Source organism: Paralichthys olivaceus, chromosome 10, assembly GCF_024713975.1.
Source record: "Paralichthys olivaceus isolate ysfri-2021 chromosome 10, ASM2471397v2, whole genome shotgun sequence".
Lineage (NCBI taxonomy): Eukaryota > Metazoa > Chordata > Actinopteri > Pleuronectiformes > Paralichthyidae > Paralichthys > Paralichthys olivaceus.
Genome location: NC_091102.1, coordinates 25,193,807 through 25,212,505, shown reverse-complemented (window position 1 = coordinate 25,212,505; position 18,699 = coordinate 25,193,807). Strand labels below are relative to the sequence as shown.

At 38.3% G+C, this 18,699-nt stretch overlaps 1 protein-coding gene across 1 annotated transcript; it reads right to left on the bottom strand.

Moving 5' to 3' along the window:
* Window positions 1-4,368: 4,368 nt before the first annotated feature.
* On the bottom strand, window positions 4,369-7,934 carry LOC138411816 (tissue factor-like). The gene is given in 5 exon segments (XM_069532863.1): window positions 4,369-4,551; window positions 4,646-4,827; window positions 6,080-6,273; window positions 6,808-6,953; window positions 7,920-7,934. Coding segments are annotated over 5 exon segments (720 nt in total).
* Window positions 7,935-18,699: the final 10,765 nt, after the last annotated feature.

Here is an 18,699-nt window from a genome sequence, read left to right as displayed (position 1 = left end):
TTACTGGTCAATATAAATAGTCATAAAGATGAAATCTTATTTATTTTATATGAGCACAGTGTTGACATATTGTTACAGGAAGATGAGCATTTGTTTTTCCTGCAGTAGTATAACTTACAGTCCAACAATTGGCTTCAACTTATCTCAATGAAGTAAATGATTGCACAATGTGATGGCTACTGAGTAAAGACAGCATTAAGAATGGTACACTGTAAGCCTTATCTTCACTATGCAAGTCTGTATGGCACAAAATGACCGTAAAAAAACTAAAGTCACTGCACAACAGAAGCAGAAAGGGAGGGGGGATTGAAAAGATGGAAACAATAACATAGAATGATACACTGTGATGGAATATCTGGTAACTTCATCTACCACTTGTATGATATGGTTTTATATTTAATTTTATAATTACCTCAACATTATGAAGTGATCTGTGTGTCCGTAAAACATGTTGGAGCAAGAGGAATCTACTGTGCAACGTGAGTGTTGCAGTCTAAGCATACAGATGTGTTGATTGTCAATATGTGTGTGTCAGTGTAAGAGGGAATCAATGTGCTGCATAAAGCCCTACAATGAAATAAGATTGGAAACAAGTGGTGGATATGAAAACAGTTCAATCAGGAGAGATTTTAACTTGACAGTTGAATATTTTTTTTTATTTCTATGCAATTAAGTCTTTTGGCATTTTGACCCCTATGTGATGTCATCGGCATCAGAGGGGTTGATGGAGAAATAATTATGAATGACTCTGCTGGACTGGACCATGGCTTCGGATTAAACCGGAGGAGATTGGGTTGAAGGGGAGTTACAGCGGATCACTAATGACAGCTGACTGCCGGAGAGAGGAGATAGGATTTCAAATTTGATCACAACCGCACGACTGGCTGGATGAGATTGTGGCAATATCTGAATGGCCATTCAAAATGCCCACAATCAGCTGATTAATAAGAAGAAATATATATAGAGAGATAGATTTGTGAGTAATTGAATATTTCAAATTTCAAATTTATATAGCACGGTATCACAACAAGCAGTTGTCTAAGGGTGCTGCACAAAAGTCAAAGTCCAAGAAGAAACACAAAATCCAACTTGTTCCACACCAAGCAAGCATGAGCAACAGCGGGGAGGAAAAACTCCCAGGTGTAAGAAACCTCCAGCAGAACTGGGCTCTGTGTGGATGGCCTCTGCCAGGAACGGTTTATGAGAAAGTCTTCCTGAATTCCAAACATGAAAGAGTACCTGTGGCAGCCTTCACTTGTCATAAAAACTCAAGAGGCGTTTAGTTTGTCCAGTTTTTACTACTGTAAAAACATGGCGGCCTCTGTAGAGAGGACCTGCTCCCCATGTAAATATAAAGTATTTAAATATAAATGGCTCATTCTAAGAAAACAACAATCGTACAATTTAGATAAAACACACTAGTGAAAACATCACTAGGATTACTTTGTATTCAGTTTCTGCTCCCTTTCACCTAAATCTTACACACTGAACCTTTAATGAATTTTGTCGCTGTATCTTGGTCTAATTGAGCACAACATTGATGCCTTTAATGCTGTCTGTCTCTGTATTTTTAACAGTTCATCAGAGAGGATGATGGGAGCTCATATGTAGTCAGTGGGAGTGGGGTGGTCAGCGATCCTGACACCACTCACAAGGACAGTGTTCCTCATTCCTGGCAGCTCTACTCCAGTCCTGTCAATACAATAGGAGGCGTGGCTTACTTCCAGGTCGCTGAGCATAAGATGACAGTCACCTTCATGCAGACTAATGGGAAATGTGTTTAACGCACAGAGCTGCCAACACGTATAGTCAGAAGTAATGGAATGCTCTAAAACTGAAGATATGATTACTGATATCTTTGGGCGATGGCATGTTACTATTAAGTGAAATGTGTATATTCATAGTATTTTGTACTGTACGTAATGTTTTACACATGTAACAAAATATAAACTGTTTTATGTCTTTTGTTGTGCATTGTATTTCATGATGGAGGCCTCAATGTGCAGGATGAATTATAGCTCTACTTGCATACAAGTAAGTAGTAGAGCAATAGTAGAGCCAAGTAGAGCATTGTTAGGTTTGCAACCAAAACATCTGCTCTGCCATTTTCACTCAAAATTGGAACAAATTAATATTTGATTGTCATATTACTGCTTTTATTTGTTCAAGTTTTTATTTACTTTGCTTGCTTTTCAGTCAAAGCACTTCCGTTTTTTAAAGTGCTATATGAATAAAGTGTATTAGTAGTAGTAGTAGTAGTAGTAGTAGTAGTATCAATATTATTATTATTATTATTATTATAGTATTCAAGTGAGTTTACTATGAGTGAGTGACGACAACAAGTTTCTGGAATCAGTGTGGGCGCCCATCTGCCTTGACTAGAGGAGAATAATGGAGGAGAGGAGAGATGAGTGGATAAGAGGGGAGAGAAGAGAGAGAGAGACAGAGAGAGACTGTTGTTGTCATAAAAATATAAATATAATGAATAGTGATACATTGAGATGCAATTATATTATTAATAATAACAGTTTATCATCATCATCATAATCATAATATGGTGGTAGTATTAGTAGTGAAATTTGGAGAGAGAGGGAGAGAGATAGAGAGATGGAAGCACAAACAATGGACTTTTGTTACATGAAGTAATATGATAAAAATATGGGGCCACAGGCACAATTCAGTGCATGTTGGGAGTTGTAGAAGAAAATTGTTGTTGTTTTCTCTATTTCTTTTGATATTTTTATGCACCTTTCAAGTTCCTGCTTTTCTTCATGACATAGATCTTTGTGTTTACTGTATCTACTTTCCCAGGAGGATGGCTTTTGAGACAGCTTTCCTGCTGCTTCCCGAAACCTTTAAGTTTGTTTTGGGGACATTGAGCAAGCCCGCTGTAGACGACCTGAGGGAATGATTCTTAACATATTCCGATAAACAGTCAGAGATGTATGACGGTGCTGTACCATTAAGAGAATTAAAAACAAGTAAAATAATTTTAAAATCAATCCTCAGTGATGCTAGAAGCCAGTGTAAAGACACTAAAATAAGAGTAATATGGAATCTTTTCCTATTTCTCATTAAAACCATGGCTGCTGAATTTTGCAAAAGCTGTAGGCGATCGATGGATTTTTTCGGTAATCCTGAATATAGTGCATTACAGTAGTCCAGGCGAGAAAGTATAAAAGCATGAATCAACTTTTTGGCAGTTTCCAAAGTGAGGTACAGTCTTACTCTTGCAATGTTTCTTAAATGATAAAAGGCAATCTTTGTGACATTGTTTATGTGTGGATTAAAATCTAGTCCTGAGTAACACCCAGGTTCTTTATTTTTGATTTGTTTTGCTGCTCCAACTTTGCTGATAATCTTTTGTCCTTGAACATCAGTACCAATTACAAGATTTTCAGTTTTATTTTCACAGGCAATTTATAACTTGGTTTGGCGCATCAGAGTCATCTGGCACTAAATTAGGGAAGACACATGATGGATCAGATTTTTCTAACAAAAAGTAATTTATAAAGAACTAAAACAAAAAAGAAATTCAACTGATAAGGCTGACAGGAACTGAATTCCAGACCAAAACAAGATCAAATTAATGCTACAGAAATCAAAACTCATCTGAATGGCAGGATGAGCATGGCTATTATTATATGAGGCAGTGGCCAGCTACCTCTACTTCACTGATGGTCCCCAGCTCCAGTTAATGTAAAACTTAGAGAGTTTTAGATAAAGGACCCGTGCGTAGCAACCTAACAAAAACCAGTGCCATGTTTAGATGACTAAATTACGAGTTTTGATTTGCATATGATGCTTGCATCTTTTTAAGAGAGCCATGTGGTATATCTAGACATACTCCCAGACCAGCCAACCATTTTATTTAACCCGAGAAGGGACATTGCGATTGACTGCTTTTTTTTCAGCTACACCCACACACACACACACAGCAATACACCCAGTGTCCTGTCAGATCCGGCTTTAACTGATTCTTTGCTTTGCCAAGAATAAAACAGGGTATATAGGGATATACCCTGTTTCCATCCTTTCGCACAACTTTCATTTCAAATTCCATTTAGATGCTCCAGTCTATTCATGTAGAAAATAACACTGTTGACATCAAGAAGCTATAGAGATTTTAACTGCATGCTTGGTTTTGAGCAAAAATACTTCACAATGTCTTATTTGGTGTGTAAGTTCACACAGAATACCAATGAAAAGTAAATGCCACCAAAACTTCAGTGTCAGGACTAGACTACTGCTGTGTGTGTTGCTCTCCACTGACGCATCTGGCATACAGGCAAGTTGTTCATTATTGTATAACGTTTACCTATATCCCTTCCCTACCCACATCTTTCATGCTTGCAGTCTTTCTAACACTCAGGACAAGTTACCTTCAAAGATGGACAGGTTGTCAACACTGGAGCACTTGGGAAGGCTCAGTTCTCCCAGCTTCTTGTCCACACCGCGGCTGAGGATGTAGGCCTGGACACTGAAACAGTAGCTCTCGCCTTAGTCCAGATCAGTCAGTTCTATTAAATTGGTCTTAGAGATGTGGACTTTCTGCAGAAAACACAGAATGGAAAACATGCAGTTTGTAATGAGTAAAAATGTATGCCTGTTTGAGACCGATATCGTGATGTCTCCTTTTACTCACCTTTCCAGTGCTTTTGTTTTTCCGATAGATGACTTTATAGTGCAGCTGGTCAGCAAAGATATCCCTGATGTTCAGCTGGTGGCCATCTTTAAACAGGGCGGTGAGTGGGTCAGTCACATACAGGGTGGTTTTCTTTTGGCTTTCAATCACCTCCAGCTTGAAGTCAGGTTTGCCTATCTCAGCTGTGGAGACGGGAAGGAGACTGTCACCTGTGCATGTACACCACTGTATCTCTCATGGAAGTTACCATTTTAATTATGTTAGAGGCCAAAAAATTGTGAGCATTGACAACGCTGAAGCCATTTTTAGATATGACAGGTAAAGTGAGCAGTATTGGCTACAGAGTTTACCCATAGTCTGACTTTCAAACATGCACAACACAACAGGAGGTTCTCTGCACAGACATGTTCACAACAGCAACACACACACAAACACTCTCTCTCACAGTGATTTCACATTGAACGAAAGCGTATTGCATTCACTTGAAAAAAAAAAAAAAACTCTGTTTACAATGCATGTCTAAATCAATATTTTTTTCAGTTTTTCTGACTTTTTTTTTCTACTTTTTGGAGTAATTTTTCTTCTGTTTTTCGGACTATTTTTTTTTTTTCTGCGTTTAGAGAGCATTTGAAACAATAGATGCTTTCATTCCTTTATTGAGAGCTAGATGTAATGGAAACAAACATGACCTGCTTGTTTAGGGTAATCAAGTTTTACTTTGATCTGGGTTTAAGACACTGGGAGATAGTCCTGTCTTTAAGTCATATAGATGGTATTATCATTAGTTTGTCGAATCTACGCAGGCACCTGAGGACTTTGCGGTTGCTCAGAAGGAAAGCCCATTCAGATCTGCTGAGATGGGGCATGTATGTGCGGGCAGGAGTCACCATAGGTCCATGGGAGTCACTTGCAGGTTGGAGGTTCCGAGGAAGTTCGAAGTATCTCGATAATTCAGAAATTCAGAAAAAAAACTACTCCGAAAAACAGATAAGAATTACTTCGAAAAACAGAAAAAAAAAAATTGTCAGAAAAACAGAAAAAAATATTCAAAAAAACAAACCAAAAAATAAATTACTCAGAAAAAACTGTTTTTTTCATTTTTTCAAGTGAATGCAATACACTTCCGTAGAATTCTCCTGAAATTCTACGGACATTATACTAGGAGGCCAGGAGGAGAAAGTCTGCAAAAACTGGGGAGCGTCTCACTTGGACATTTGCATTCACACATGCACCTCCTCTGGCAAATATACTGAGGAACTGCTGAGTTCGGTGCATGTCAGAAAGCAGCTTGAGAAAGACAGAGCTGAGCTGCAACAAGAGGTCATTGGGAAGGACCGGAGCACTGACGGGCTCTGGGACAATTTAACAGCTGTTATTTCCAACACGTTTTGTCAATTAGAAAAAAGTCTTCACGAGTGTAGCAGAAGAACGTACTGTCTTTGTAGGGGCAGAACCGTGGTGTGCTGGTGTGAGGGGACTCAATGAGGTCAGTGGTGGCCCCCCTCGGGGTTTCGGACAGGACGTCAGCTGTGTAGTAGGCGTTCAGGTCAGTCAGAGAGCTGGACAGATCACACACTGTTTCTGTGGTCCGGATACAGTGAGGAGTCCTCTGATTGTTCCCTGAAACCCTGTAAAATTTGACAAGTTTCATATGGACATGAATGATGGATGAAAATAGTCTTATTTAGTCTATAATAGACACCAGATGAGCAATAAATTAGGTCTTAAGTCTGTCTAGTCTGGGTATCATTTATAACGCATACAGTCAGAATTAAATAATTTATTATCTGTGCAAAATAACATTGATGTGAATATACTGTGGAACAATGAGCTGAAAGAGCTGTGTGCAGCTGTTGGCATTTGTTAATTCTATTTGATTGTTGACATTGCTCTTGCCTCTTTCATTTTTCTCTCATTGAATCACAAAGGTCAATTGTCTTTTAGTTATCTTACTATTTAAAGAGCTCTGGCCTAAAATATACATTCCAGTAAAAGCTTTTACTGAATCAATAATGGAAAAACTCATTCCTGCAAGGTCACATAGCGGGAAAGTGTGAGGGCATTTGCTTTCCGTGGACACACTGACAAGATGAACGTTTCTTGGAATTAAATGCCATTTGTTAAAAGAGTTAAAGGGTGAGGGTTCGGATGCAGGTACTTACGTAGAGTACTCCACAGTGTAGCTGTAAGTGGCTGATGGTTTTGGTTCCCAGGACAAAATGGTTTTAAAGTTGGTTGATTTCCAAGTGACATTTTGTGCTTGGGGATAGGAGCCTGGAAAATGAGACAATTTGTGTAAGATACTATACTAACATTTAAATGAAGGTTATAGTGACACACAAATGTTGACTCCTGTCATTATGAAAGAAAACAATACAGCAAAGGTGTTTTATATACTTTATTAACTTATACAAGTAATTTCCATAGGTGAGCTGTACAGGGGACTGTCACACAGTGATAGGGCCTTAGTGCCATACGTTTTAAACTATTAAAGGCCCAGTGTGTAAGATTTAAGTGAAAGGGAACTATTATTTAATGTAGAATAATTCTCATAATGTTTTCACTAGTTTATTTCATCTAAATTGTATGAATTGTAGTTTCCTTACCCCAGAAAAGGCCCTTTAAATTTAAATACTTCGAGGGGACCCTCTCTACGGAGGCCACTATGTTTTTTACATTAGTCCAGACTGAACAAACTAAACACCTGTTGAGTTTTCATGACAATTAAAGGCTGCTTCAGTTTCTTTTTCATGTTTGGAAGGAGAGCGTGAGGTGAGGGGTAATCAGTTGCAACATGCAATTTCAACACTAGATATCACAAAATTCTACACACTGAACACTATTTAACACTAAACTACACTTTTAAGTAATAAACACTTAACACCTTAATTGAGGCCTGTCACAATATGTAGGACTACACACATTCATTAGAGAGAAAAAAGCTTTGCACAAATGAGGCACTGTGGACCAGAAATAATTAAAAAAGCCACAAGTTCAGATACAGCACTTTGTCAGTGAGATAAGATAATGTTAATGTTGTGAATAGAGCACGTTGCGATTGTCAGTGTAAAATATCCTTGGTCCTATATTTTATTGGACTGACTGTTCTGTCACAACCACAAATGTGTGGTTTTTATGACTACAAAGCAGCAGTAGAAAGTGTGGCGCCCAAAGAACATAAGAGAAGGGCTGTTTTTATATCAGCAGTCTGTTACCTTACCTTACCTGAGTTGTTTAAGTCAGATCAGTCATTTCTTATTAACAACAGCCATACACTGTGGTAAGTCATTGCTGTTTCTTCGCAGTATGAGCAAATACTGAGACTCCCAAATTGTCAAATAAATGTTATCTACATAAATCCCCACAGATTTCAAAAACATTCTCAGAACACAGTTAACATCACAGTATATTGTAAGGTATCACATTTTTTATTACTCACCTTATTGATGGAACCTCAACCATATTTACTGTCCCTGGCTCAGACTCTCTCTCAAGCATCTACAGTAGGTGTTTTCATTCCCAAAACACAGGCTCTCTTGTGGTTCCAAGAGTCTGTAAGAGTAGAACAGGAGGTAGAGCATTCAGCTACCAGGCAGACAACTTCTGTGCATTTACGGTTAAACCTAAAACATTCCTTTTTGATAAAGCCTTGCTGGATCAGGTGAGTCCTGAACCATCCCTTAAGCTGCTATAGGTCTAGACTGCAGGGGAAACTCCCATCATCCACAGAGCACTTCTCCACTTCTCTCTGTCTCTCTGCCCCCTCCCACCCCACACTCATTTATTTTTTTTAATAAATGTCAAAAACTATGTTATTGACGTGTCTCTTTTCTCCCATAGTCCCTCTCTCTCTTTCTCTCTCTCATTGCAGATACCTCTGACTCCAGAACTGAAGGAGAACAACTATTATTATTATTATTATTAACAACAATACTTAATTAATTATTATATTAATTGTTGCTGCTATCATTGATAATCAATAACTTCTTTACACTGTTATTGTTTACATTTTAACTAGTAAGAGCTGATACCAGATGATCCAGGCAGATGATCGTCCACATTGAGCCTGGTTCTGCTAGAGGTTTCTCCCTGTAAGTGAGGGAGTTTTTACTCTTCACAGTCACCAAAGTCTGCTCATTGTGGGAACTGTTAGGTTTCTTTATATTAAACAAGATTTGAAGGTCTTGACCTTCTATGTAAAGTTCCTTGAGATAATGTATATTATGATTTGGCGCTATACAAATAAAATTGAATTGAATTGAATAGGTGATGGGATAATAATAACAATAATTAATTGAGCAGTAGTATTGCAATATATTCAGTAAACTGTACAGAAATAATATGTTTTTTTTCTTTCATGAACATATTTTCCATTTCATATTATGCACTTACCAACCTTTAACTGTGGGCTGAGTTTCCTGAGCACATATACACATTCACCTAACACACTGGTAAATATTAACCCTTACTATGAGGAACTCATACCTGAAAAAGGGAGTATTTGAATGAACGATACATGGACACAAACTTTTCTCAAATCATGTGCATTATGACTGAAGGGAGTAAGCGAGGTGTCTCTTAATGTTCCTCAAAAGCTACATGCTCCCTCTCCTGGATCCCTCTGGTAACTACACCTGCTCTTACTGCTGCTGGTGTTAGAATAACTTGTTGAACATAAAACACAAGAATACACAAAAATACTGTTCTCTAACTGCTGCAACTGACAGTAAACATTATAACCATAACATGAATATGCTCAAGTATTAGAATATGAGAAATGTAATGGTACTCTGCTACTTCAGCTAACTTGCGGGTAAAGCACAATATTCCTTGTGTCACAAAAAGCAACAAGTGTCAGAACCTGTCTGACTGCCTAATTCAACCAGGCACAACTTTTTTTCTTTCGCGCCTGCGGACACCAGGCCGAAATAGGTGGATGGGCTTTCTGTAAAGAAGGCTCCTGTCGTGGTTTCAAAGCTCTACGTGCTTTCTGGCATTTGCTGGAGGCCCGTCAAATTGCAATCTATAATGAAAGGGGAATCAGAAGTTAGTGTAAATCCCATTATCAATGCCTAGAATATGCTGGCCCCTCATTTCAGCCAAAAAAGCCTCAAACTGTTTGAAAGTTACACCGTTGCGATCATTAGGCCCCAGATCAACATTCTTCCCTCTCATACCCGTATGTACTCTGTACGGCTATCTAAATGGAGCCCGTAGAAATGGGCTTAATTGATACCAAAGGTCACAAAGGTCACCTGGGCCCTTCTGCAGTTTTGGTGAAAATCGGTAATGCAGGCTCAAAGAGCCCCTCGTGACCAGTGGGTCAAATTTGGGGCTCCTAGGCCCTTGGGAAGGCCCCGAAAGGGATCGTAATTTCCCCAAAAATCTCCAGAACCAAGAGGCTGCGAACCCTGTTTAGGCCCCTGACCAGCTAGAGGGCTGAAATCCAAGTGACAACTCATGTAGCATTGATAAGAAATTCCCTCAAGCATTCCAAGTTACCAGATATAATGAAATTCCCTACTGACAGTCCTAACATATCACATTCACAGTGACGTTACTCTGACCTTTAACTTCGAAGGGAATAAAATTCTTCATCTTTGAATTGAAGTTAATATTTTTACCAAGTTTGACGACATTCCCATGAGCTGATCTTTAGATATCAATTTAAGGAAAAATATTTACATGCTTTGTGAGAACACTGTGACATTTGGCTACCAAAATGAAACCCAAATTCATATGAATGTTTGTGCCAAATGTGAAAGAATTCCCTGAAGGCATTTCGGATATATCGCATTTACAAGGCAAGTAGTGTGCTTTGTGAGGTCCTAGTGACCTTGCCATTTGATCTTTGACAACTGAATTCTATTCAAGTCATCATTGAGTCCAAATGAATGTTTGTGCCACATGTAATGATATTTCCTTTGGACAATCCTGATAAATTGTATTCAAAACAATGCAAAGTCATGTGAGCTTGACCTTTTGACCTTTGACTAACATAACGTAGTTGTACATGAGATATCGCATTCACATGAATTGGCAAGACAGATGGATGGACAACCTGAAAACGTAATGCCTCTGGCCATACTGAATGTGAAAATGGTAAAGAAAGAAATATAGCAATACATGATAAATAATTTGTTCCATGTTCTTTTATTTTACATGGATGATTTCTTGACAAAACAAGCCAACTCTATAAATGTGAACTGAGTGTCAGAAATTAACATGACATTCATAGCATCTGCAAACAATTTTTCCCCACAAATTTCTGTAACTTTCTGAGAATCTACATCACAGTATATTGTAAAATATCATGTGTTTCAATACTCTCCTTATTGATGGAACCTCAGTGATGTCTACTGTCCCTGGCTCAGACACTCTCTCAAGCATCTACAGTACATGTCAAGAAAGGTAATGGTAACATTAAAATAACATTTGATATCTACAATTCAGTTGAACTATTATAGTTTCAGATATTTCTTTCTGTAAGTTCAATTCAGCATCAGCAGATGGACTCATTAGTACACGTCACCTGATTGACATGCACAAATGAGCAAAGAACATAGGAGAATCTGTGTTCTTATAACTCACAGCCCCCTCCCACTAAGCATGCAAAGGTATATATTACCCTTCTGTAGTTTCACTCAGTGGAAGATACATCCTGTCCTTTTGTTAACATGTTCTGTGGATGACCCCCCCCCCCATGAGATCCCAGTTGTTTGATCCCAATCAGAGATACAACGAGATACCATAAAGTTGTGGTTTCTCGAGGCCATAAAACTCAAGTCTCTTAAGCCACCATCGTAAACATTAAAGTTGCCCTTTTAGATTAACAATTTGGTCAACCATTTGGTCAGTCCTCGACATACAGTACATGTCTGCTCATGCAATTATACATACACAAATGTAACATTTCCATTACAGTGCTAAAAGTGTTATAGCTGAGCAGGGATCAGTGAGGATGAGGTCGTATTTAAAGGGACCGCTTTGGTGAGAGAATGGGCTGTGATTGGTGAGTGACTGATGAGCACCCATGAACCTATCGTTAGCTGAGCACATGACTCCGTGTCCTGCATGAACTAACACAATGCTTCATTAGTCACTATTTAAGTTCAGGATTTCCACAATGACATTCTCACTTTAAACTTAATTTAAGGTATCTCGAATTGAGGCAAATTAAAGCTGACCTTGAATTATGATCAGTCACAATCAAATTGTCATATATCACAAATCATAAACTGGATTTATTTTCATAATTAATTATGGATAAAATTACAAGGCATGTTGCAGAAATCTGGAATGGATATCTATATCATTGAGCATTGTAACAAGTTACATTGTACAAGTACATGTTCTACTGAATAAGGGATCAGCCACTTGCTATCTGTAATACAAACAGCCATCATCAGGAACATCAGAGATATCATAGTTAATAATCATCCCAAGGTACTTGTAGTTCTCTACAATGTCTACCACATGTCCCTTGATGATAGTATTCTAAGAGTTTGAGGACTGATGCCTAAAACTCATGTCCTTGGTTTTTGTCACATTTAGTAGTAAAAATGCACAGTCACACCACTACAGATTCACAATCCACAATGGGACCATGGTTGTTCTCATCTGCATGGAGGAAACTGACTGTCACAGAGTCATCAGCAAATTTGAAAAGTAATCTGTTGTCATGCCAGCTGCGGCAGTCATCAGTATACACATTATAGAGGGGAGGTGAAAGGACACAGGAGGAGACCCTGTGGATGATGACAATGTGTCTTACATGCATTACTTTCTGCGTCAGTTGCCAGTTGCAGCTCGAGGCATGTATCCAAAATTATCTTTTCCAGGCACTATACTGATACTGTAGTCACTACAAGTTACGCACGTTCCAGTTTGCCTGGGGGACATTTAAAACAAACCAGTCTACAACACAATAAAAATCACATGAAAATCAACCTCCCTCCTCATCTTTTCATATTTTTTTCTCCTCAATTTTTTAATGTGGATTTAGAATTTGATACTGAGCATAGCCGTGAAATTGCCCCCCCCAAATAGAAATGGTACTAGTTGTCAAATAAATGTTATCTACATAAATCCCCACAGATTTCAAAAACATTCTCAGAACACAGTTAACATCACAGTATATTGTAAGGTATCACATTTTTTATTACTCACCTTATTGATGGAACCTCAACCATATTTACTGTCCCTGGCTCAGACTCTCTCTCAAGCATCTACAGTAGGTGTTTTCATTCCCAAAACACAGGCTCTCTTGTGGTTCCAAGAGTCTGTAAGAGTAGAACAGGAGGTAGAGCATTCAGCTACCAGGCAGACAACTTCTGTGCATTTACGGTTAAACCTAAAACATTCCTTTTTGATAAAGCCTTGCTGGATCAGGTGAGTCCTGAACCATCCCTTAAGCTGCTATAGGTCTAGACTGCAGGGGAAACTCCCATCATCCACAGAGCACTTCTCCACTTCTCTCTGTCTCTCTGCCCCCTCCCACCCCACACTCATTTATTTTTTTTAATAAATGTCAAAAACTATGTTATTGACGTGTCTCTTTTCTCCCATAGTCCCTCTCTCTCTTTCTCTCTCTCATTGCAGATACCTCTGACTCCAGAACTGAAGGAGAACAACTATTATTATTATTATTATTAACAACAATACTTAATTAATTATTATATTAATTGTTGCTGCTATCATTGATAATCAATAACTTCTTTACACTGTTATTGTTTACATTTTAACTAGTAAGAGCTGATACCAGATGATCCAGGCAGATGATCGTCCACATTGAGCCTGGTTCTGCTAGAGGTTTCTCCCTGTAAGTGAGGGAGTTTTTACTCTTCACAGTCACCAAAGTCTGCTCATTGTGGGAACTGTTAGGTTTCTTTATATTAAACAAGATTTGAAGGTCTTGACCTTCTATGTAAAGTTCCTTGAGATAATGTATATTATGATTTGGCGCTATACAAATAAAATTGAATTGAATTGAATAGGTGATGGGATAATAATAACAATAATTAATTGAGCAGTAGTATTGCAATATATTCAGTAAACTGTACAGAAATAATATGTTTTTTTTCTTTCATGAACATATTTTCCATTTCATATTATGCACTTACCAACCTTTAACTGTGGGCTGAGTTTCCTGAGCACATATACACATTCACCTAACACACTGGTAAATATTAACCCTTACTATGAGGAACTCATACCTGAAAAAGGGAGTATTTGAATGAACGATACATGGACACAAACTTTTCTCAAATCATGTGCATTATGACTGAAGGGAGTAAGCGAGGTGTCTCTTAATGTTCCTCAAAAGCTACATGCTCCCTCTCCTGGATCCCTCTGGTAACTACACCTGCTCTTACTGCTGCTGGTGTTAGAATAACTTGTTGAACATAAAACACAAGAATACACAAAAATACTGTTCTCTAACTGCTGCAACTGACAGTAAACATTATAACCATAACATGAATATGCTCAAGTATTAGAATATGAGAAATGTAATGGTACTCTGCTACTTCAGCTAACTTGCGGGTAAAGCACAATATTCCTTGTGTCACAAAAAGCAACAAGTGTCAGAACCTGTCTGACTGCCTAATTCAACCAGGCACAACTTTTTTTCTTTCGCGCCTGCGGACACCAGGCCGAAATAGGTGGATGGGCTTTCTGTAAAGAAGGCTCCTGTCGTGGTTTCAAAGCTCTACGTGCTTTCTGGCATTTGCTGGAGGCCCGTCAAATTGCAATCTATAATGAAAGGGGAATCAGAAGTTAGTGTAAATCCCATTATCAATGCCTAGAATATGCTGGCCCCTCATTTCAGCCAAAAAAGCCTCAAACTGTTTGAAAGTTACACCGTTGCGATCATTAGGCCCCAGATCAACATTCTTCCCTCTCATACCCGTATGTACTCTGTACGGCTATCTAAATGGAGCCCGTAGAAATGGGCTTAATTGATACCAAAGGTCACAAAGGTCACCTGGGCCCTTCTGCAGTTTTGGTGAAAATCGGTAATGCAGGCTCAAAGAGCCCCTCGTGACCAGTGGGTCAAATTTGGGGCTCCTAGGCCCTTGGGAAGGCCCCGAAAGGGATCGTAATTTCCCCAAAAATCTCCAGAACCAAGAGGCTGCGAACCCTGTTTAGGCCCCTGACCAGCTAGAGGGCTGAAATCCAAGTGACAACTCATGTAGCATTGATAAGAAATTCCCTCAAGCATTCCAAGTTACCAGATATAATGAAATTCCCTACTGACAGTCCTAACATATCACATTCACAGTGACGTTACTCTGACCTTTAACTTCGAAGGGAATAAAATTCTTCATCTTTGAATTGAAGTTAATATTTTTACCAAGTTTGACGACATTCCCATGAGCTGATCTTTAGATATCAATTTAAGGAAAAATATTTACATGCTTTGTGAGAACACTGTGACATTTGGCTACCAAAATGAAACCCAAATTCATATGAATGTTTGTGCCAAATGTGAAAGAATTCCCTGAAGGCATTTCGGATATATCGCATTTACAAGGCAAGTAGTGTGCTTTGTGAGGTCCTAGTGACCTTGCCATTTGATCTTTGACAACTGAATTCTATTCAAGTCATCATTGAGTCCAAATGAATGTTTGTGCCACATGTAATGATATTTCCTTTGGACAATCCTGATAAATTGTATTCAAAACAATGCAAAGTCATGTGAGCTTGACCTTTTGACCTTTGACTAACATAACGTAGTTGTACATGAGATATCGCATTCACATGAATTGGCAAGACAGATGGATGGACAACCTGAAAACGTAATGCCTCTGGCCATACTGAATGTGAAAATGGTAAAGAAAGAAATATAGCAATACATGATAAATAATTTGTTCCATGTTCTTTTATTTTACATGGATGATTTCTTGACAAAACAAGCCAACTCTATAAATGTGAACTGAGTGTCAGAAATTAACATGACATTCATAGCATCTGCAAACAATTTTTCCCCACAAATTTCTGTAACTTTCTGAGAATCTACATCACAGTATATTGTAAAATATCATGTGTTTCAATACTCTCCTTATTGATGGAACCTCAGTGATGTCTACTGTCCCTGGCTCAGACACTCTCTCAAGCATCTACAGTACATGTCAAGAAAGGTAATGGTAACATTAAAATAACATTTGATATCTACAATTCAGTTGAACTATTATAGTTTCAGATATTTCTTTCTGTAAGTTCAATTCAGCATCAGCAGATGGACTCATTAGTACACGTCACCTGATTGACATGCACAAATGAGCAAAGAACATAGGAGAATCTGTGTTCTTATAACTCACAGCCCCCTCCCACTAAGCATGCAAAGGTATATATTACCCTTCTGTAGTTTCACTCAGTGGAAGATACATCCTGTCCTTTTGTTAACATGTTCTGTGGATGACCCCCCCCCCCATGAGATCCCAGTTGTTTGATCCCAATCAGAGATACAACGAGATACCATAAAGTTGTGGTTTCTCGAGGCCATAAAACTCAAGTCTCTTAAGCCACCATCGTAAACATTAAAGTTGCCCTTTTAGATTAACAATTTGGTCAACCATTTGGTCAGTCCTCGACATACAGTACATGTCTGCTCATGCAATTATACATACACAAATGTAACATTTCCATTACAGTGCTAAAAGTGTTATAGCTGAGCAGGGATCAGTGAGGATGAGGTCGTATTTAAAGGGACCGCTTTGGTGAGAGAATGGGCTGTGATTGGTGAGTGACTGATGAGCACCCATGAACCTATCGTTAGCTGAGCACATGACTCCGTGTCCTGCATGAACTAACACAATGCTTCATTAGTCACTATTTAAGTTCAGGATTTCCACAATGACATTCTCACTTTAAACTTAATTTAAGGTATCTCGAATTGAGGCAAATTAAAGCTGACCTTGAATTATGATCAGTCACAATCAAATTGTCATATATCACAAATCATAAACTGGATTTATTTTCATAATTAATTATGGATAAAATTACAAGGCATGTTGCAGAAATCTGGAATGGATATCTATATCATTGAGCATTGTAACAAGTTACATTGTACAAGTACATGTTCTACTGAATAAGGGATCAGCCACTTGCTATCTGTAATACAAACAGCCATCATCAGGAACATCAGAGATATCATAGTTAATAATCATCCCAAGGTACTTGTAGTTCTCTACAATGTCTACCACATGTCCCTTGATGATAGTATTCTAAGAGTTTGAGGACTGATGCCTAAAACTCATGTCCTTGGTTTTTGTCACATTTAGTAGTAAAAATGCACAGTCACACCACTACAGATTCACAATCCACAATGGGACCATGGTTGTTCTCATCTGCATGGAGGAAACTGACTGTCACAGAGTCATCAGCAAATTTGAAAAGTAATCTGTTGTCATGCCAGCTGCGGCAGTCATCAGTATACACATTATAGAGGGGAGGTGAAAGGACACAGGAGGAGACCCTGTGGATGATGACAATGTGTCTTACATGCATTACTTTCTGCGTCAGTTGCCAGTTGCAGCTCGAGGCATGTATCCAAAATTATCTTTTCCAGGCACTATACTGATACTGTAGTCACTACAAGTTACGCACGTTCCAGTTTGCCTGGGGGACATTTAAAACAAACCAGTCTACAACACAATAAAAATCACATGAAAATCAACCTCCCTCCTCATCTTTTCATATTTTTTTCTCCTCAATTTTTTAATGTGGATTTAGAATTTGATACTGAGCATAGCCGTGAAATTGCCCCCCCCAAATAGAAATGGTACTAGTTGTCAAATAAATGTTATCTACATAAATCCCCACAGATTTCAAAAACATTCTCAGAACACAGTTAACATCACAGTATATTGTAAGGTATCACATTTTTTATTACTCACCTTATTGATGGAACCTCAACCATATTTACTGTCCCTGGCTCAGACTCTCTCTCAAGCATCTACAGTAGGTGTTTTCATTCCCAAAACACAGGCTCTCTTGTGGTTCCAAGAGTCTGTAAGAGTAGAACAGGAGGTAGAGCATTCAGCTACCAGGCAGACAACTTCTGTGCATTTACGGTTAAACCTAAAACATTCCTTTTTGATAAAGCCTTGCTGGATAAGGTGAGTCCTGAACCATCCCTTAAGCTGCTATAGGTCTAGACTGCAGGGGAAACTCCCATCATCCACAGAGCACTTCTCCACTTCTCTCTGTCTCTCTGCCCCCTCCCACCCCACACTCATTTATTTTTTTTAATAAATGTCAAAAACTATGTTATTGACGTGTCTCTTTTCTCCCATAGTCCCTCTCTCTCTTTCTCTCTCTCATTGCAGATACCTCTGACTCCAGAACTGAAGGAGAACAACTATTATTATTATTATTATTAACAACAATACTTAATTAATTATTATATTAATTGTTGCTGCTATCATTGATAATCAATAACTTCTTTACACTGTTATTGTTTACATTTTAACTAGTAAGAGCTGATACCAGATGATCCAGGCAGATGATCGTCCACATTGAGCCTGGTTCTGCTAGAGGTTTCTCCCTGTAAGTGAGGGAGTTTTTACTCTTCACAGTCACCAAAGTCTGCTCATTGTGGGAACTGTTAGGTTTCTTTATATTAAACAAGATTTGAAGGTCTTGACCTTCTATGTAAAGTTCCTTGAGATAATGTATATTATGATTTGGCGCTATACAAATAAAATTGAATTGAATTGAATAGGTGATGGGATAATAATAACAATAATTAATTGAGCAGTAGTATTGCAATATATTCAGTAAACTGTACAGAAATAATATGTTTTTTTTCTTTCATGAACATATTTTCCATTTCATATTATGCACTTACCAACCTTTAACTGTGGTCTGAGTTTCCTGAGCACATATACACATTCACCTAACACACTGGTAAATATTAACCCTTACTATGAGGAACTCATACCTGAAAAAGGGAGTATTTGAATGAACGATACATGGACACAAACTTTTCTCAAATCATGTGCATTATGACTGAAGGGAGTAAGCGAGGTGTCTCTTAATGTTCCTCAAAA